The following is a 21,434-nucleotide window of genomic DNA, read 5'->3' on the forward strand; positions in this document are numbered from 1 at the left end:
AATTTGAATCTAATCTTTAAAAACATAAACAAATATATATGATTCTTGAAGCTGTTGAACACATTTTTTTGTTATATTTTGTATTTTTTTTAACTAATTTTCATGAATAATCTGACTAAATTTCAATGAATTATTGGAAAAAGTTTTAGTAAATTATTTAAGCTACACACTGAATTTAATGATTAGTAAAAATGTGTCTCAGTGCATTGTTTTGATCTTTTCTAGTGGGTGATTTAAATCTTTTTTTTTTTAGCATTCCAAAGGATTTCAGAAGGTTGTTTCAACAAACCTTAGTGACTAAAAAAGTGAATGTTAGTGGATTATCTTAATACATTTTCATCCATTATTAATGTTTTTTTTAAATTATTGATATCAATAAATTCTGCCAACTGTTTTGCCAAATAATTTTAAAAAGTTTTGTAAAATAAAAAAACACTTTAAATAAATTATTTTGCTTCATCTGGCTTCATAATTTCAGAGAATATTAATGGTTTATTTTAATTAATTTCAGTAAATTAATTGAACTTATTCTAAAGATGTACCTTCATAAGTTTGGATTATTTATCTGAATACATTTAGCTGAACTGTTTGATAGATTGAAGTGAGTTTTTCATTAACTACTTGCATTCCTGGTAATAAATTATTAATCTACTTTAAATACATCAATAGGATGAATTTAAAGTAGTTATTTAACTTTAATGCTTCAGTTACAAAAAGTTCCATGGACATTTTTAAGGACTACTCATCAAAAAAACTGCCATAAAGAGATTGTTGTTTTTAACTTCGAGGTACTGTGTGGTGTTGGATGTTCCCTAATGTGTTGGTTTCAAGGTACCTGTATTTATCCCAACTCTGTCTCAGTACCTGTCTCTCTGCCCTCACCTGTCTTCCGTCTGTGATGACGTCTTATTGTTTAGCTGAGGAGAGGAAGAAGACAGAGAAGATTTCCCTCTGTGGAAAGACATTTCTACTAAACCACCTGTACACTCTGTTAGAGTGACACGACAATCATTCTCACAGGTAATGGTCATCTCCTTTTCCTCATCTCCTCTGTCATAACCTCTTCAGCAAGTTTTCATTGTCTACCTGTCATGTCATTTTCTTCTCTCTCTGTGTTCGACCGGCATCAATTCTCATTTCTCTGTCCTCTCCTCCGTTAATCCCTCGCATTAAGAAAGTCAATTTCCCTCCAGTCACTCCGCTCTCTCTTCTTCTGTCCACGGCTGATTTCTCTGCGTGTTGTTGTTCAGTGGCATCCCTCAGCTTGACCTTTGACCCCTGAAGTCAATCATCTTCCTTGATGGAAAAATAATCTTGTCTGAACTGAAATGACTTTAGTTTTCTAAAATACCACCAATCTGAGAAGCAGTGTGCAATTTTCAGTCCTCTCTACTGTTTTATACAAACTGTGTTCAACATCGACACGTCTGACAGCACCAAATTTGGAATAAAGATTAAGTTATTATTTTCTTTTTTCTTCTTCTGCTCCATTTTAAAACTTTTATTTGTGTGCAGTTGGATAAGATACAAAGAAACAGCCTATAAAACAGCGTTTCTAGCAGGAAGAATATTATAAAGTCTACACCTTTCCTTAGAGGAAGGAGTGTTTTGAGTCTGCCTGTGTTTTTGGGCCAGTTTATATCTGGTATCCTCTTTGCACGGTTCAGTTTTAACCTGCATGTGTGGATGCAGTGCTGAACTGTGTTCACAGACAATGGTATTTAGAAGTGATTTTAAACCCATGCAGCGATTTCCACTTCAGAGTCATGTCTGTTTTTAATGCAGTGATTTCCACTACAGAGTCTTGTCTATATGAAATGCTGCGACTTCCACTACGGAGTCATGTCTGTCATGTTGACTGACTCTCTGTGCTACTTTTAGTAAAGTAAAGGCTTTAAATGCTTTACAAACCATTCAATTCTGTTGTTATCAACATTAAACACACTAACCTTTCCATGATGGAATTGGGGTTGTGATTTGTCTCAACATTAAAAGGATAAATCAGTAGACAGTGTTTTTTCTTGTCTGAGAGTGAGTCTGTACTCTGCCTTTTTGTCATTTTTACTGTTTCACTTTGAGGCCTGAACTTTAAACCAGACGGCATTTAGCATCGCAGCAGTTTAATTTAGTTACATCAGACCACAGAGAGTCTTCTTTGCGTGGTTTGGATGGCTTACAACAACCTCCAGGTGTGTTCATGACATTTAACCGAGGAGGAATTCTTCTCTGCGAGAGAGCAGACATGAAAGATTGAAAAAACTATTAATTAATGTCACGGAGGATTCAGGAGTCAGAGCTCAAAGTCAGTCTCACTGCTGTCCCAAATCTGTCTTCACAGAGACATGCTGCACACAAAAGCTTTTAGCCGCAGTGTTTTATCCAGAATTCTAAATATAAAAATATTTTGAAAGCCCAATAACATGTGCTCTTCCCAAATTCTTGCATTTTTTATTTAATGGATCAAAAGGTGACACTACAGAGAAACAAAAAGAAAAAAAATCATTCTCATAACAACTAATAAGATGCAAAACCACCAGGAAGGGACCGCACATGAGCTTAAAAGACAATAAAGTGATAAGGTCCAATAGAATCGTGCAAAAGGCAATTTTCTTCAGGGACATATTTTGACTCTTTATCGTCAGAATAGTGTGCAGGCAAAAAGAAGAATTGCATGAGGAACTGTACGACACCGTGCATCAGCTGAAATGTCCTCACTTGCAGGCGAAATATAAATCTAAACCCTGGGAGAGACAGATGACTAAAGAGCAGTCACAGCTGAGTTCAGAGAGCATAAATTAAATAAATATCACAACCCAAGCTGTCACATACAGCCAAGAGGAATGGAGGAAGGTCAGTGCAGGCTGCTTGTTTGTATCTTAGAACCAAAAAATTGGAGTCCTGACAGCAGACGGTCCGAGGGGAGGGCAGGGATGCTGTGATTGGTGACGGACCATCGCAACACCGAAATATCAGAGCCGAGAGGAAAATGTGTCTGGTCTCTGGGCCAGCAAAAAGATGCCAGAAATAGATAAGTGTAGCAGCTTGAGAAGGAGAGAAACGTGGACAGCATGAGTGAAGAAAAAAAAACAACAGACGGGGACAGACAACGGGATTATAGAGTTAAAGAGGGGAGGTGTGTACGTGATGAGAGAATCACGTACACACCTCCTGAGAGAGGAGAGGAAAAGTGATGACATGTGTGAAGTGTGATTCTCTCTGCGAGGGCGAGACATCACACTTTTGTAACAAAGTTATTTAATAAAATGAGATAAATGAATAAAAGTATTTGAATTGAAATGTTCAGTTTACTGTTGATTTTTCCCACAAGGGGGCGCTGGTTTGGCTCAGCAAGTGGCGCAGGTGCTCCATGTACAGAGGCTATAGTCTTCAAAGCACCCGACAAGATTAGGTGCGAGTCGTCCTCTGTCCCTTGTTTCCTGTCTCTTTCTCAAGCTGTCCTATCAAATAAAATCTGTTTTAAATTCTGCGTTGAATCGTCATATTTCGTATCGTATTTCCTGAATTTACAACACTTCCTGAATCGCCTAAACATCAACTGTAGATTCCATCTCCACTCTTCTTTCCTCTCTATTCCTCTTTGTAGTGATTGCTGTATTATCAACATCAACATGTATCAGCTCCAGTTTAACTTATTACATTCAGACACGTCATAGTTCACTGCTGACAACCAAGCAGAAGATGTAGGGTGGCCGGAAACAGGGGATCTGACGAGCATTTAGGCAGAGTACTGCATAGGATCTGGACACCACTATGTACAAGTATGTAGAGCATCCGTAAGAGTCAACGCAGAAGCACAAATCAGACTTACGAGCCCATAAATAAATCAAAAACTTACAAAAGTTGTCCGGCAAGGAGGCTGATATGAATCTGTCGCAGCTGAAGCATTACAGTGGAATTAGAGGGACTATGTTTTAGCTGTACGAATAATCTGTACGTGCTCGTCTAGTCGACTCCCGTCAGCACCAGAGAAACTATTTAGTTTAACACGTTTTTATATTTTCATCGTCGTAGGCTCACATGTTGTGTCTAAGCTGTAGTTCAGCCTCCCTCCACTAGCTGGAGCTGTACTTCTGGTTAATGTCTGCTGCCATAAAAGCTCTAAAGTTCTACTACCTGGATGTAAACGAGCACAGGTGACAGATATAATCACGTAAGTGTGGCATGGTTTGTCAGTATGTTGATCTAGTACATGAAGGTATAGTTGTATGTAGGCTGTGTCTGGTTAAACTGACATACAGTATAACCACTCCACCAAAGCAATGAGGAACCAGCACAGGCATGTGGACGTTTACCTGGCTGGTGGTGCTAGCTCTGCAAACTGTAGCCACACTCTGTAACCCAATGTGACATTATTAACCTGCAGACTATGCGCTCCTGTATTTACCCTAAATAAATAGTGCTTCATTTAGACTGACTGTCGGCAGCCAGGTAAAAAGCAGGAACATCGTGAGTATAGCCTCTGATAAGGCAAACAGCCAATCATAGATTTTTTGGTGGACAATCACACTTCAAAGGGGCCTCTGCCACCCCTCTGGACACACCCCTGTTTCCATGTAAAAAGTCATTTCAAAACAAATTACAAAAAGACAAACTGAGGAGGAAAACTTTGGATTAACGTCAGCACTGAAGTCTTTTCCAGCCAAGTAGAGAAAGGCTGTGTTTTTAAAAGTGTGTGTGTAGACTCATAGAAGTGTGTGTTTGTAAGCTGTGGACTGTGGAGGCAGAGATATGACTCAGGAGGGTTTAAAGCGTCTGTTCTCAAAAATTGAGAGAGCAGGTCAGATATGGTCCTGGATGGACAGAGCGCTCGGCCCCACACGAACACGATGAAAGTCGATCATGAAGCCAAATATTACAGATTTCATCCACAGAGCAGGAAACAGACTTCACTTAAAACCACAGAAAGAACTGCACGGTGCTCCTGCTTTATAATCTCATCATTATTTTAACAGAGTTAATCTTTTATAGCGTGCAATAACATTTCTTGTTTCCGCCTCTAAAGTTTGATGATGACACTAAGTCAATCCGGGGACGCAAGGAAGACAACTTTACAAATGAAAATCAATGAGCTACAAAACTTAGAGCAATGCAACTTATGTCACCTTAATCAGTTGACAGAAGAGCTATTTTCAATAGCAGCTGAATTGTTAAAGTGATTTACTCTTACAAAAACGCAAAATAAATATATGTTACCAAAGGGAACACCAAGATAAAGCTGGATCCTCCTGGTCTGTAGGAGTCCAGAGTCGATTAAAGAGTTCTGTTTGGATTCAATAGTAAAATCTTCTGGATATTATTATTCTTCCAACAACCTCAGGGGTAGTCTGAACAGCTGTTTTCAGTGTTGTTTCAGTTTTAAACAATCCCACACAGTCAAACTTTTGTTTCTGAAATCTCAGGGGACCAAAAGTTTAGTTTAGGGTGATATTGGATCTCATTATACCACCTGTATTGGTCTAATTTTCACTATTGACTTTCTCACTCAGGGGTGAACTCACTTCGGATAAGGGATTGTGAGTCATCTGCTCCGTCTCCAGGTCCAGTTCACAAAGCATATTGCCCTAATGATAATCACACACTCACACACCCACAGAGTTCTGCTGCTCTGTGCAGTGTGCTCTTGTTTTGTGTCAGATTGTGGAGTTGAGCTGTCAGCATCTCCTCTCTCTGCTGCATTTCATGCACTAAAACCACCTTATCCATTCAGTATAAGTTACCTCATACAGCTGTTACATATTCATTCACCATGTATTTTTGTTCTACATTCACTGTGACCACTTTATTTATTCAGTATTAGTTTTTACACCCTGTTTACATATTTAACTTCGGTTATAATTGAATCCTTTATGCACCATGTTATTTGACCCCTTAACTCACCCAGTACTACTTATCTCATACTGCTCTGTTGGACATATATGTTGCCCTAGTTAATTTATCATCTTATCCATCCACTTTCAGGGCACATTCCCTATACTTAGTAATTTCTTAATTTTTAAATTTTGGTGTTTATAGATATGTACGTATATACGTATGTGAAAATGTGTGAAAGTATATATTGCTGCTGTGTTGCAACACCACTGCTCTCTGGCCTTTCCATTGCCAACTCCAGGGATAAATGAAGTTTTTTGAGTTGAATTGAATTGAATCACATGGTGTTTTTTAATATTGTTATGTATGGTTTCTCACTGTATCGTATCAATTATAACGCATCTTATGGTGACTTACACCAAATTTCCCATGCCTAGTAGTGAACATTTAAAGAAATGTTTTTGGTGCATAGCAGGAAGCCTCTGCTGTGTATGGTTTTTATTTTTTGTTTTGTTTGCAGCAATCATTTTCAACAAATACTTGATCTGTACACTTTAATCTGCATTCAAAGTGCACACAGAAACAGCCACCTAACTTCTAGGAACCAAAATATGTGTTTTTAAATGTGTATTTAATAGATTTCATTTGCTTTACATAAGCAGGATTTAATATGCATCTATGAGGTCAGGAAAGGCGTCTAAATATATTTAACATAATCACAAAATAATCCCAAAACATTAAGAATGTTAATCTTCTTCATATTTACAAAATGAAGTAAATTAAGCTCAAATTGAGAAGCACAACAGCAGCCTTCCTCACCACTACCCTCATCCTACGTGTCCATTTTTAGCGTCTTCAACCTGCAATCAGCTACCTGTAATCATGTGTCATTATGCTGATAATTATACAGTGTTCAGGAGGGAAACATCACATTGTTCATATTCAGTGACATGTGACATAAGAGGAAAATAAAGGAAGAAATCCTCCTGTGATTCTGAACATGAGAGCATTTTAATGGCTGTATTATTTCCCCATCTTCCCTCATGTTTTCTGTAATGACTTAATTCGAATCAGGCGTCCTGTTGGTGTCTGAGAGGAAAAGCGGCTCGTACACGTGTCCGCTGAAAGGTGAGGATGAAAAATGCAGACAGGATGTCAGGGTAATCGGTTTGTGAGCGCTGACAGCTGCAGAGGTGGAGTGGAGAGGGATGTCAGGACTTATTGTGGAGCTGTCTGGATTTGTCATGGACCTGATTTAATGAAACCCTTGGATAAAAGAAGCTGACTTAATTACAGTGTCAGATTTTTCCTACTTTTTCCTTCCTCCACTGAGTGTTGGTATTTAAAAAATAAGTTATTCAAGACTGACAGTTTTCTTTAACCTGACTCTAAATTTTGAGGTATTAATGACTGAATGGTACAAAATGTTCCTGAATGTCTCCTGTAGGTGAGTTGATCCAGCAGCAGGTGAACAGGCTGTAATGTCTGCAACATAGTATGTGCAAGGATACCAGGTCTTTAAATGAAGCAGGCTTGTATTAGAGGCAGGCCTTTATTCAAATTATCTGTGTCTGAGAAGCAAAATTGATCATATTTTATAACAGAGTGAGGGTCTGAGTCACAAAAGGACTGCACAGCTTTTGAGCCCATTAAAGTAATTAAAAAAACATTGTCCAGTTCACAAAGCGTGCCCAAAGATACCAGGCCTTTATATGAAGCAGGCTTGTATTAGAAGCAAACCTTTACATCAAGTTATTTCTGTCTTATAAGTAATATTGTTCATAATTTAAAATAAAGTGAGGGTCTAATTCACAAAAGGGATGCACAGCTTTTTGCGCTCGCTAAATGAATTTAAAATACATCATCTAGAACACAAAGCACGGGTGACGGGGGGTTAAGTGCTCCATAAACTGCACTGCTGGGTAAACAGTGTCTCTGTGCGCCAGTGCTGTTTGCTTACTTTTGAATGAGCCATCATGCATTAATCTGGAGCAAAATATTCTTTTTTCTACAGAAATGAGCTTCTTGTCAAAAAACATGTAATATACAAACACAAGCTCTAACAGCCACAAACAGTCAGAGGGAAATATTTATCATCTGCTGAGAGCAGGTTTTCACAATCAATCTGTTAATATTATTTTGATATTGGTAGGACTGCTTTTCTGCAGAACTCTTCTATCTTCACTGATTTGTAGGCCTGGCAGGAAGAACTTCGGGTTTAATGTCTGTCAAAAACAAAGACGAGGAGCAGGAAGTCAAACAAACCCAGGGAGTACAGACTCAGGAAACATCTGACAGAGACAGACGAAGAGAAATAGATGCAGGAGGTGTTCTTCTCTGACCTAACAGCTCAGACCTGTTTCCGTGTGTCACGTTGTAATGGGAGCTGAAACAGCTCTGAACAAGAGGTGAAAATAACAGCTGATGCTCCACTAATGGCCTTTTCTCTGTGCTTCAGGTCACACTACCGAGAGACATACAAACTGACAGAGAGACAGATAACAAGGCCTTCAAGCTGCACAGCTCCCTCCTCTCTGACACAGGAGTGTGTCCTAAATCAGAGGCTGGAGGGGAAAACGTCCTCACGGTCATACCAAACACATGTAGTCAACAAAGCTAAGACTTTGTGAGGCGAAGACACCAAAACATCATGATTAGGTAGGAAATAATAAGGAGGATGAGCCTGAAGGAAACGATTTAGAGTTACAACCTTCAGCTTTAACCCACAGAATGAGATCAGGGATAAAAGCAGCAAGATCTGTTTTCTCTGAAGGAGTCTGAGCTCAGCCAGAGAGACAGGGTCAGGAGCTCAGACCTCCACAGGGAGCTGCTCCCTCACATCCAAACTCTAAAAGGTTCAAGCATCTGATCGGGATGTCTCCGGAGTGCTTCCCTCAGCAGGTCCAACTGAGAGGAGACCTCGGGCAGACCCAGAGCTCGATCCTGGGTGAGATATTATAATACAGCACATATCTAAAAGAGTCTAACGCTGACCTTTGGTGCACTGAGGAATCAAACCACTTTCTCTGGGTGAAAGTTCTTCTCTGATCTGACTCATTCATCGCCCCTCATCATCCACTCAAATAGACTCAAACTTTAAAATGTCACCTGAGCTCCAACTTTTCTTCCATGGCAGCATCGAGTGACTTGCGTTTAATTTATCTCTGGTGTGCATGCTCCTAAAACGTCAAACGATTGCTTCAGGTCATCTATCTGTATGAAGCCGGCTATAAATTCATAAAGTAGTTAAATGTGATATTCAAACTTTAGACTTCTGAAGGTCTAAGAGGTACTGAAGTGATCAGGTGAACATGCAGTCCAAACCTGAACAGATCTGTGAAGCTTCGCAGAAAGGTCAACACATTAGTAGTCATTAGACAGCAACTCACTACCCACACACACACAAACACGCACACACACACACACACAGGTACACACTCCTGTTTGTCTGCCACACTGCGCTCTGGATCTGGTTGCCCTGACATCCCGAGCTGTTGTCTTGGCAAACATAAGCAAACGGGGACCCGTGGTCCTCTCTGAGAATATAAATGAGTGAACCTGCAGAGTGTTTGTGAGCGTCTGTAGTCTGCCTGTGTGTGTGTGAAGGTGTTAATTGTCTGTGGAAACATCCTGAGAGGACAGCCATCAGACGCCGGCACCGAACCAACCCGACAGCTTTTCAAACAGTCGAATGATTTAACAACAAACGGCAGCTGGAGGTGGCATCTGCAGCACGAACCAGGAGCCAGACTGAACCCGGAGCAGCTCCTCTCTCTGAATCCTCTTTCTCTCTACTGTAAACTTTCTACACAACGTTTCCTCTGACTGTTAAAGATCCATACTTTTGTTCCATCAAGACTTTATGATGACCCCTCCTGACACTTCACCGCTTCAGTCTTGTTGTTGATTCCTCAAAAACCAGCCCTGTTAGTAACAACAGAGGAGCCCCAACTCTAAACCTAAAGATGAACATTTAAAGCAAACAGACTGACACAGGACTTCCACCAGATCCATGTTTGGTCGGTCTCCGATCCGCTGCAGTCCGGCTCTTTGCTCTCTCGTCCGTCAACACCAACCGGTTGCATTTTCAGAACTCGGAGAGCACGGAGCAGGACCGGCAGATAGCTGGAGTCATGGGACCGAGGTTTTGGATCTGGTGGAATTTGGCCGTGAGAAGAGAGCATAGGAGACACACTCAAACACCAGAGGCTAACAATCCAACTCAGGATGGACTGTGCTCTTTTTTACTAAGCTGATCAGCAGTGAGTTTTAAAGAAGTGTATTCTGCTAGGCGTGTGTCACAGGGATGGAGTGCCTTAGCGGCCCACACATTTATTTAATCAATCTGTAGTTTTTAAAGATTTTAAAGCATGATGTTATAAATCATAAGTCTGACAGGATATTAAGCCCTTTTCTAATAATATGCGGCCTTTAAAAATCTAACGTGACTTTGCATGTTTGCCCTCTCTGACTTTATCCTTTCTTTCGGTATAATCACAAAGAGTGCATGCATAACGCATCGCTAGCTTTATTTTGACAGTCTCTCCTGATATTGCACTTTGTTGTTGTCAGCTTGACTGAAGAGAAGGGGAAACTAACTCTATGGGGTTCCTGCAGATATAAAGTATACCATCATCACAGAAACAAAGGTTCATGGACTTAAGTTCCCTGGTTGAATATTTTCCTGGGTCCCAAACTTTAATTTCATCCTCCACCCGAAACGGAATTCCTCAGGGGTGTTCCCCTCCATGATGAAAGTAGGATAATCATGAAAAATAAAGGGATCCTTGTTGTTCTCCTTATAAATCTTTAAAAGTCACATAAAAGTTTGGGTTGCATAAAACATAAGGGTAATAAGAGGGGAGGTTTTTCTGGGTCGGAAACAGCTGTGAGCGCTCAGAGACAGACCGCCGTGTCTGATGTGGATGATGTGCTCTGTTTCTAACGTCACTATATGATCAGGGTTTAGATCAATGTAGACAGGAATATAAACATACAAATTAGACAACAGATAGTCTGACTGACCTACAGTAGCCTCTAATTGTATCAAAGCCACCTCTAATGGACCACAGAGGCCTCTAAATGGATCGCAGCCTCTGATTGGCTTACAGCAGCCTCTAAATAGGCTCAAGCCTCTGATTGAACTCCAGCCTTCTCTGATTTGACCACAGCAGCCTTTGATTGGACCACAGAAGCCTCTAATTGGACCACAGAAGCCTATAATTGGACCACAGAAGCCTATAATTGGACCAGAGTCCCTGATTGGACCAGAGCTGCCTCTGATTGGACCAGAGCTGCCTCTGATTGGCCCACAGCTTTCTCTGTGCTCCCTGTGAGCCCTCTCTTGCTCTCAGTGTGATTGAACTTGAGAATACTTTTGAATCATGTAGCAAAACCTTTCATTAGAGAGAATGTAATTTCCTACTCCAAGCCAAGTGCGAGCAGAGAGCGTCTCCTCCCTGCAGAGCACCATTAGTGGCTTTGTGGAAACATACCTCAGGCTCTGCACTCTCTGCACTTCAGCTCCAACCATCTATCTGTTTTATATGCGTTTCTTCTCATCTCTCCTCTGTTCTTCACTTCTGCAGCTGCTCCTCAAACACTCACATAAAATGCACAGCTCAGGATGTACAGAATTATTAAAGAACGTCTTACAGTGAAGAGGCAGTTTGATCACCGGGTGTTGGAGCATGATGTAGCAAAAAAAAAGGGGTGATTTATACGAGTCCATCTTCTCCCTGGCTGCTTCTCGGTTTCCCTCCTCCTCCCTTATCAATAATAAATCCCCTCTCCAGCGGGTGTAGCTCTGTGGTGGAGTCTAACAGGGAGAGTAAAAGATCAGGTTTCCTCTGTGGAGAGGAAGAGCAGGGCGGGCAAGGGTTTCACTGGACCAGGTTCACCCTGAAGGGCAGCGGGATCAGGACGTCCAGCTGACGTCTGACGTCTGGTTTTCTGTTCCCTCGTGCAAGTGGTCCTGGATCTCCTTACTCTTAACTTTGGTGCATGAAGAAATGAGCTAAAATGTTTGTGCTTTGTTTCTGTGCTTTTATGTTTGGCTCAGAAGAAAACTGCATAAAAACAGACGTATCAGTGTCTTTGTTTTAGTCTGCCAGTCAGTTGGAAACTTCAAGCTGTTCCTATTTTTAACTTTTTCTGTTTTTAAAGCGCTCCAAAATCTTCTCTGACACACTTCAGGACTGTCTGTTCACAAACAACTCTTCGTTTAGTGCTTAAAGATGATGATGGGATTTATTTAACAAAGCCTCCAAACTGACTGACGCTCTAACATCAGAAGCTAAAGACAGAGCGCTTCATATCTGTCAAAACAAACACAAAATAAAGCCTTTGTTTACCGAGCTCTTACACCAAACACACACTCAGCTGTGGTGTCACGCTGCTGGAGCAAAGAGTGTGTATGTGTGTGTGTGTGTGTCTGTGTGTCTGTGCGTGTTTGTGTGTGAACCTGACAGCAGCAGGAGGAAGAGGCGGTGCAGATGTTTGCTCAGACATGAGGAGGTACTTACAGCTGTGCTGGCTGCAGCCTGTTTGGACTCTTCAGTGAGGAACGCCAGCATCATCTCCACCTTCTGTTTCTCCTCCTCGCTGATGTAGTCTGTGTCTGTGGGGAGGAAACGCACACACACGCACAAATCCGTTAAAAACACACGGTACAGTGGAGTGTGAAGTCAGAATGGTCTGTGGTTATTCCTCAGTTATCTCATCACCGGAAAATTATTAACCCTTTAAATTCTGCAGCAGAAACCAAAGATAGTTCTGCTCACAGTGATGACATTTTTTAGGGTATTTTAAGAAGCTTGATACCCTTAAGGGCCTGTGTCCACTGACACCGTTTCTAGCAGCTCCTATTTTCTGTTCAGTGCTCTACGTTGAAAATAGTTAAACTCTTTGAAACACTACCTCACTCATCAATGCCATTTCTTAATCACTGACCAATCAGAATTACCCTTATTACCCCCCTAGAACACTACGCTCCCAACATGCAGGCCTGATCGTCGTATCTAAAGTCTCTAAAAGTAGTATGGGAGGTCAAGCCTTCATCTATAAGGCACCTCTCCTTTGGAATCATCAACAAGTCAGGGTCCAAGAGGCAGACACCCTCTCTACTTTGAAGAGTAGGCTTAAAACTTCCCATTTTGATAAAGCTTATAGTTAGAGCTGGCTCAGGCTTGGACCAGCTCCGAGTTATGCTGCTATAGGCTTAGACTGACGGGGGAACTGACACACTGGGATCCTGTCTTTCCCTCTCTCTCCTCTGTCTGCCTGTCTCTTACTTTAACTCTTCCTGTTCCATTTACTAACCATAGACCTGACTGGAGTCACTGAGCTCCCTTGTCTCGTAGGTTCCTCTGGATCTCTGCTACAACTGCTACTTTCTATATCAGCACTGCGGAAATTGAAACAATCTCAGACAACATGGGGCAGCTTTGAGTTTTCCCAACATGAAACGTGACATGAAGACGTTGTTAACAAACTCACAACGCAACGACGGGTCAAACAGAAGTGTTCGTTAAGTCTCAGGCAGTTGACGTTTTAATACTTTAGATCAATTTAAAACTGCAGCAGGAGGTCAGTGTCAGCATGGGCGAGTGAAACTACATAATCAAAATACAAGGGTGGTCACCTAAATAGTTTCAATGAAAGTATCTTATAACCATGAGGAGACCAACAGAACAGGACTGTGAGATCCATAATCTCTGAAGTTGAGCCCCTCCGTGTGCAGCTGTGATCATTAATGTGGAATCTGATATCAGATCAGTGTTGGACAGGGAAGTCTACAAATGACATCTGGGAAACACTCAGAGATCCTGTTACAGCTAAAGCACCCAATATAACCCACAAGGTGAAAACTGAAGCAGGTCACTGCGATCCAGTTACACAAAGCAACGCAAATAATCAGTCAGTGATTATCTTTTACACGTAAAGTATCTGATTCAGCTCACATACTTCTTCTACACTCCATCAAAGAATGACAGCGAATATCCAGCAGCACTTTGTACGACAAGAGCCAAGAGATGAGCAGACCTCAAGCTGGTGAGAGGACAGGAAATGGAATGACCACGATAAAGAGCTACTTTATGCCCTTAATGTAAGAGGAGTGGAGGATGTGGAGAGAGTTGCTGTCCATTACATCTTAATACAGACATGAAATGTACCTCAGAACAGACCCTGAAGTCTTCTGCATCGGTATGATACTCAAACAAGTATCTGGGAAAACCCACAAAAAAATACCTGACAAAACTTTTCTCTTAACTTACGACAGTCACTTTGTGGTTCTAGAAACCAATTGAAAAGGTACCTTGAAACAGACACGGAACTTTTTTGGTGTTGAAATGAATGATACCTTGAATGTCCCCCCCGTACCATTCCTGTCCCATTAAAGTTACTAACCATAGACCTTTCTGGAGTTCCTGAGCTCCCTTGTCTCGTAGATTCCTCTGGATCTCTGCTGCTGTGGACGTGCCACACTCCAGCTGCTACAACTACTAGTATCCGTCTCACCACTATCATCTCTCTCTCTCTTCATCTCCCTCTATCCCTCTCTCCGACACGGTTTCAGCAGATGTCTGCCTAACATGAGTCTGGTCCTGTTTGAGGTTTCTGCCTGTTAAAGGAAGTTTGTCCTTGCCACTGTAACTTGCTAAATGCTGCAAAGTGCTCTACTCATGGTGGATTAAGATGAGATCAGACTGAGTCCTGTCTGTAAGAGGGGACTGGATCTTATCCTGTCTTGATGTTGGGTCTTTTTTAATAATATAACATAGAGTACGGTCTAGACCTGCTCTGTTTGTAAAGAGACTTCAGATAACATTCATTGTGATTTAGTGATATATAAATAAAGATTAATTGATCGAACATAAACAGCTGTTACATCATACATCTTCAAAGCCAACCAGACCCCATCGACAAAAACAGCTGCTGCTTCAGTCTGTCATGTACGAATGCAAACTAATACAGAGTGTTCAATCTTTAGTAGTTTATTTAAAAGGTCCTGTATAACAGCATTGATTGATTGACTGATTGACTGATTGATTGATACTGCATTTGGATGAAACAGAGAATGGTACCATAAAACGGACCATTAAAAAATCTGCATATAAACTGATACTAAAGAGAACAATTGCTGAGAGATATATTGAAACCCAGAGGTGGGTAGTAACGAGTTACATTTACTCCGTTACATGTACTTGAGTAGTTTTTTCAAAAAATTGTACTTCTGAGAGTATTTGTTTTGCAGAGTACTTTTTACTCCTACTCAAGTATATTTGTGTTAAAAAAAATGTACTTTTACTTCGTTACATTGGGCTGTCCAGTCGCTACTTTTACCGTTCCTTTTTTTCTTCATTTTATTTTGTTTAATACTCAGCCGATCTCTCATGCAGCGCCTTCTGATCCAGAGCTATAAATAGCCTCAACGCTGAATGAACGGAAAAGTAGCTCCGCCCCCTCCTGCACCTACAGCTGGGGAGAGAGGCTGCGTAATATCTGCGTCCCCTTTGGAGGAACATGTTTACCCTGTACCCAACATCCAGACTCTCTCATAACTTCTAAATGACAAGGAGAAACAGTCACATTATGTGCTGCTTACTTTGTCTGTACGGTGGAAATCTTGAGCTTCAACATAGAACAATTAAATCTTAAAAAACATGTCGTGGTGAGTTATCAGTTAGGTAAGCTAAGGATCATACTGGTTAATATTAAATCTTAAAAACATGTCATGGTGAGTTATCAGTTAGGTAAGCTAAGGATCATACTAGTTAATATTAAATCTTAAAAACATGTCATGGTGGTAATCAGTTAGGTAAGCTTAGGATCATACTGGTTAATATTAAATCTTAAAAACATGTTATAGTGAGTTATCAGTTAGGTAAGCTAAGGATCATACTAGTTAATATTAAATCTTAAAAAGCATGTTATAGTGAGTTATCAGTTAGGTAAGCTAAGGATCATACTAGTTAATATTAAATCTTAAAAACATGTTATAGTGAGTTATCAGTTAGGTAAGCTAATGATCATACTAGTTAATATTAAATCTTAAAAACAAGTTATAGTTAGGTAAGCTAATGATCATACTAGTTAATATTAAATCTTAAAAAGCATGTTATAGTGAGTTATCAGTTAGGTAAGCTAAGGATCATACTGGTTAATATTAAATCTTAAAAGCATGTTAGAAATGTTGGAAAGTAATCTAAAGTAACTTATAAGAGCAGTAAGGTAGCATGCTAATAAAAACAGCAATTAAATCTTAAAAAACATGTCGTGGTGAGTTATCAGTTAGGTAAGCTAAGGATCATACTAGTTAATATTAAATCTTAAAAACATGTCATGGTGAGTTATCAGTTAGGTAAGCTAAGGATCATACTAGTTAATATTAAATCTTAAAAACATGTCATGGTGGTAATCAGTTAGGTAAGCTTAGGATCATACTGGTTAATATTAAATCTTAAAAACATGTTATAGTGAGTTATCAGTTAGGTAAGCTAAGGATCATACTAGTTAATATTAAATCTTAAAAAGCATGTTATAGTGAGTTATCAGTTAGGTAAGCTAAGGATCATACTGGTTAATATTAAATCTTAAAAGCATGTTAGAAATGTTGGAAAGTAATCTAAAGTAACTTATAAGAGCAGTAAGGTAGCATGCTAATAAAAACAGCTGCTTCTGAAGCTCAACAGTCACCTCAGAGAGATTCTTCAGGACTGAGTTCAGGCCTTTTTAAACACTTCCAAGTTGTCTTAGCACTTTAAAGTTATGTTTTTAAGTAACATGTACTGAAAATAAGTTAAAGGTTAAAAAAGAAAGTTTGGAAGGCATAGATATATTTTTTATTGTAATGTTGGAGTATTAATGTTCTGGAGTTCTGATGACATCTCAGACAGTTTGAAGTTCTAGCTTGTTTTAAAAAATGAAAGCGGGTACATTAGTTTGTGCACAGTGCAGCTCCTCTTTCTTTAATGTTTCAAAGTAAACCACACCTAACAGCATTCATTTAGGCATTTTCCTATTTATGTCACTTTATTAAAGGCAGTGTGCACTTCACATTGTTATTAGCATTTCCAATACAGTACAATTTTATATATGATACTACTCACAAGTTACTCACTACTTGAGTAGTTTTTTTTTTAGGTACTTATTTACTCTTACTCAAGTACTTATTTCTATGAGTACTCTTACTTCTACTTGAGTAACATCATTAGAAAGTAACAGTACTTTTACTTGAGTACTGTTTCAGTTTACTCTACCCACCTCTGTTGAAACCAACACTAAAGGTCACTAAAAGCATGTGGCAAACAGCTGCTGAGCTTGCTTCATCTTTGTCTTGGTGATGAAAATATCTTCAACAAGAATCTAAATGAAGTCTCTGTGAGCCTCTAAGACATCGAGTGTTCTTTAAATATTACCGTCTGTGACTTCAGTGCTTCGGAGGCTGAGAGAGTGTCAGCCTGTGGTGTTTATGTCAGTGTTGGGATGGCATTGCTCACAGTGAGGGCAGCTTGAAATGAGCTGCTTGGTGACATAAACAAGGACACCGCTACTAGTTATATTTGGGCTCAGTCACATCATCGATCACTGATATGTTCCCGATTCAATTTGCCAACCCATTGGCCAGTTCCACAGCCTCATGCTGCCAAGTGTGAGACACAATTTGTGACACAATTATGCAGATTCAGGGTCAGGCTGAATGGATAAAGTGGAGATTTAACCACAAACCCAGCTGGTTGCATACAGACAGAGAGTAGCCTTACCAAGACAGCTTTAAACCACAACCACTGGAGACAACTCTGATTAGAAAGACCAGGAAATGAGTGAGGTTATGTTGTAAAAGTTTGAATCTAATGTTGAATCCATACTTCAATTGGACAGCTCTGTATAAAAATAAATAAAAACGTTGTGTAAAGCAAATTTTGTTCTGACAAATTAAGCTTCTGCAACCACACCAGGTTATTTTCTGACTGAAGTGCAATCAACAGCGACAAATATGTGTTGCAACCAAAACCTGCTGAACTGAGTCCTGTCTATAAGATGGGACTGGATCTAATCCTGTCTTGATGTTGGTCTTTGTAAATTATATAACATAGAGTAAGGTCAAGACCTGCTCTGTTTGGAAAGAGGCCTCAGTTGGACTTAGTGTTTCCTGGTAGTTAACCGAATTAAGCATTTTGTGAACTCGTTTAACATTACAAAAGACTTGTTAGCATTGTCGTTATTAGCATGCTGTTGTTAGCTCAAACACTGCTTTGTTTCATGTTGAAATCAAAGTGAGGAAATTATTTTGGTGACAAGACTGCACAAAAGTCCAAAGTTGGTGGAAATATTTTTGCAAGGGGATGAAACGACTCTGTTCAATTTGAACTAAATATTTCCCTGACTCTGTGTTGGAAAAACATAAACATATACTGGGGAAAACTTTTTGGTGCTAGTACGATTGATTCAACAGAGTTCCTAAAAAAAACCAACTTATTTCTGCTGTCTGTGGGCAACTGGAGCTCTATGATTCATTTCTATTTCACTCTACAGAGACAAAAAAGGAGTGTGCTTGGAAAAGTAAAACCAAGAGATTATATATCAAGTTCAAAAAATGTGTCTCTGGTACTTCAAGCTATCAGATTGACTTTACTACAAACAAAGTTAGCTTTAGCATAATTGACCAAAAAGTATGAATGTTATCCAAATTAATAATACTAAGGATAACATTTTTTTGTCATTGCCTTGTTATATAAGCCATCAGTTTGATAAATAGAGAAAGAGGCTGTCAGGAAAAACAAAAGTGATAATCAGATCCCAGAATATAAGGGAGCACCATGTGACAGACTGTGTGCATGATGATAGCCGTCCAGTGAAGCACACAGCTGCTCGTCTTCTCTGGACTAACTATAGCTCTGCTGATCTACAACAATTAACTCAGACATGATGCAACATTCCTGCAATCAATGCTGCAGCTTCATGTTCGTTTCCAGTAAACCATTCTCTGAGGTTGACTCTGGATTATTGTGACGTATCATTCGCTCTTCCTGATGGCATTATCCTGTTATTATTGATAAATGGGTAAAAGGTGTTTAATTATATACAGGAGGAATAAGAAAGGAGTACAAAGTCACTACAGGGTACCTTAACCCTCTAGTGTCTGTTTCAAAGCACCTTTGGGGTCAGTTTCAAGGTCCATGTAGTGCCTGTTTGAGATACATGTTACGTGTCTGTTTCACATTACTATTGCTGTGTGTTATATACACCATTAAGCAACTGTTTCAAAGTACATTTAAGAGTCAGTTTCAATGACAAATCTGAAACAAGGCACCATTCGGAATGTTTTGGGAGGAAAACTTCAATGTCTGTTTTACACTACCTTTGAGAATCTGAAACAAGGTCCCTGTATTTATCTATATCTATGTAGATTTAGAAATCTTGCTTAAGGTTCTTTTTAGTGTCAGTTTCAAGGTACCTTTGGGGTCAGTGTCAATGTTAATGTAGGGACACTTTAAGGTAACTTTTAGAGTCTGTTTCACGCTATTATTTTCTGCCTGTTGAATATGCATCACTCTGAAACTGTTTTATGGTACATTGTAAGTTTCCACTTAAATATTATTTGTGGTCTGTTTCATGGTATCATTTAGCATGTTTTGAAAGGAAAACTTCAGTGTCTGTTTTACGCTACCTCTAAAAATCTGAATCAAGGTACCTGTATGTGTCTATAAAATGAAGCTTTAGTTATCTAACTTAAGGTCCTCTTAGTGTCTGTTTCAAGGTACCCTTGGGGTCTGTGTCTTGGTTAATCTAGGGCCAGTTTATTGTAACTTTTAGAGTCCTTTTCACGCTATTTTCCTCTTGTTCTATAGGCATCAATTTGAAACTGTTTTAAGGAACATTTTAAGTTTCTGTTCCAATGTTCTTTGTGGAGTCTATTTCAAGGAACCATAAAGTAGGTTTTGAAGGAAAACTTCAGTGTCTGTTTGACGCTACCTTTAAAAAGCTTATTGTAGTTCCTAATTAAGGTAACCTAAGTCTGTTTCACATGACTATTTTCTGCCTGTGTTTTGCACCAGTAATCAACTGTTTCAAGCTGCGTTTAAGTGTGCATTTCAATGTTCTTTGTAGAGTCTGTTTCAAGGTTCCATTTAGTATGTTTTTCTAGGAAACTTAAGTGAACAACCTTTTAGAATCTAAAAAAAGGTCCTGTATGTGTCTATGTGTAGGTTTCTTATTATCATGGTACCATTCAGTGTCTGTTTCAGGGTACCCTTGAGCATCTGCTGAAAGACTCCTTTAGCGTCAGTTTCAAGGTGTCCTTTAGAACATGTTTAACATACCCTTGTGTCTTTTCAAAGTTACTTTCCAATGTTTGTTTCAAGGATAATTGAAAAAAAATATTTTGGGTATTTTTCCCCTTCATTAAATAGGACAGCTTAAAGAGAGAGTGTGGAGAGAACATGTAGCTATCGAGGCCAGGAGCTCCATCAAGCCAAACAGGAGCTCCGTGTTTCAAGGAAAATACATCATCTGTTTCAAATCACATATATGTTTATTTTAAAGCATCTTTAGGGGATGTTTGAACTAGGTACCCTTTAAAATTCTATGTGGACTTTGACAGGACACGAACCACGGTCTTCTGGGTGGAAAGTTCAGCTCTGAATCTCCTATATTTCAGAAGGAATCTTTTAGGCGAATGATTACCAGGTTTAAATGCAGCAAATTATTTGTAATAGATAACTGTCCAATAAAAAACAGACTGCATAAATAAACAGAAAAGGTTTAAAGGTAGAGTATGTAGTATTTAAATGTGTAGTGTGCAGTATTTAAAGGTACAGTGTGTAGTATTTAAAGGTACAGTGGGTAGTATTTCAAGGGACAGTGTGCACTATTTAAAGGTACAGTGTGTAGTATTTTAAGGAATATTGTGTAGTATTTAAAGGTACAGTGTGTATAAAGGTGTAGTGTGTAGTATTTAAAGGTACAGTGTGTAGTATTTGAAGGTACATTGTGTAGTATTTAAAGGTAAAGTGTGTAGTATTTAAAGGTGCAGTGTGTAGTATCTTAAGGTATATTGTGTAGTATTGAAAGGTACAGTGTCAAAAACTGGATTGATCATTGCAAAATGTAGACCACACATTCATGTTCCTTGAGGATGTGTGTGACGACTGTCAATCCACAGCCAATATCTGGTCACAGAAATGAATGCACAACTAACAGGCGAATATTCTGTACAGACAATCTTGTTCTTCTGAGGATGAATCAGTTCTAACATTGGTGATATTTCAAGCTATCATCTGGTGCTATTATCAGGTCAATGTTTGAATATGTCAGAAATTCTAGTTAATGACGAAACACCTTTGAAACAGATGCCAACAGGGTCTGCTAATGGCTAATTTGACACAGTGTTAACAGTGCTGTGTTGCCAAAGTGTACTCTCATGCCAAATGTTTCACTCATCCCAGAGGCCGACATATAGCCCTGCCAAACAGAAAAGGGTAAACTGGTAAGGACATATATACCATTACTCCCTTCTAATGCCGTCATCAGTCATGAACCTCATTAACTAATTAACCAAGTGCTGAAAAAGGCAGAAAGTCAGGAACATACTTCTTCCCTGC

The 21,434-nt window shown here is 39.5% G+C and overlaps 1 protein-coding gene across 3 annotated transcripts in view; it reads right to left on the reverse strand.

The window, feature by feature from the left end:
- LOC117819030 (E3 ubiquitin-protein ligase RNF123) overlaps nucleotides 1-21,434 on the reverse strand; it is a 152,814-nt gene that overhangs the window by 6,254 nt on the left and 125,126 nt on the right. For all 3 annotated transcript variants that reach the window (XM_034692239.1, XM_034692231.1, XM_034692243.1), the window contains exon 38: nucleotides 12,354-12,448. In XM_034692239.1, the coding sequence (XP_034548130.1) occupies nucleotides 12,354-12,448 (95 nt within the window). The remainder of the gene's footprint in view (nucleotides 1-12,353; nucleotides 12,449-21,434) is intronic.

This window comes from Notolabrus celidotus, chromosome 1 (genome assembly GCF_009762535.1).
Source record: "Notolabrus celidotus isolate fNotCel1 chromosome 1, fNotCel1.pri, whole genome shotgun sequence".
Taxonomy (NCBI): Eukaryota; Metazoa; Chordata; class Actinopteri; order Labriformes; family Labridae; genus Notolabrus; species Notolabrus celidotus.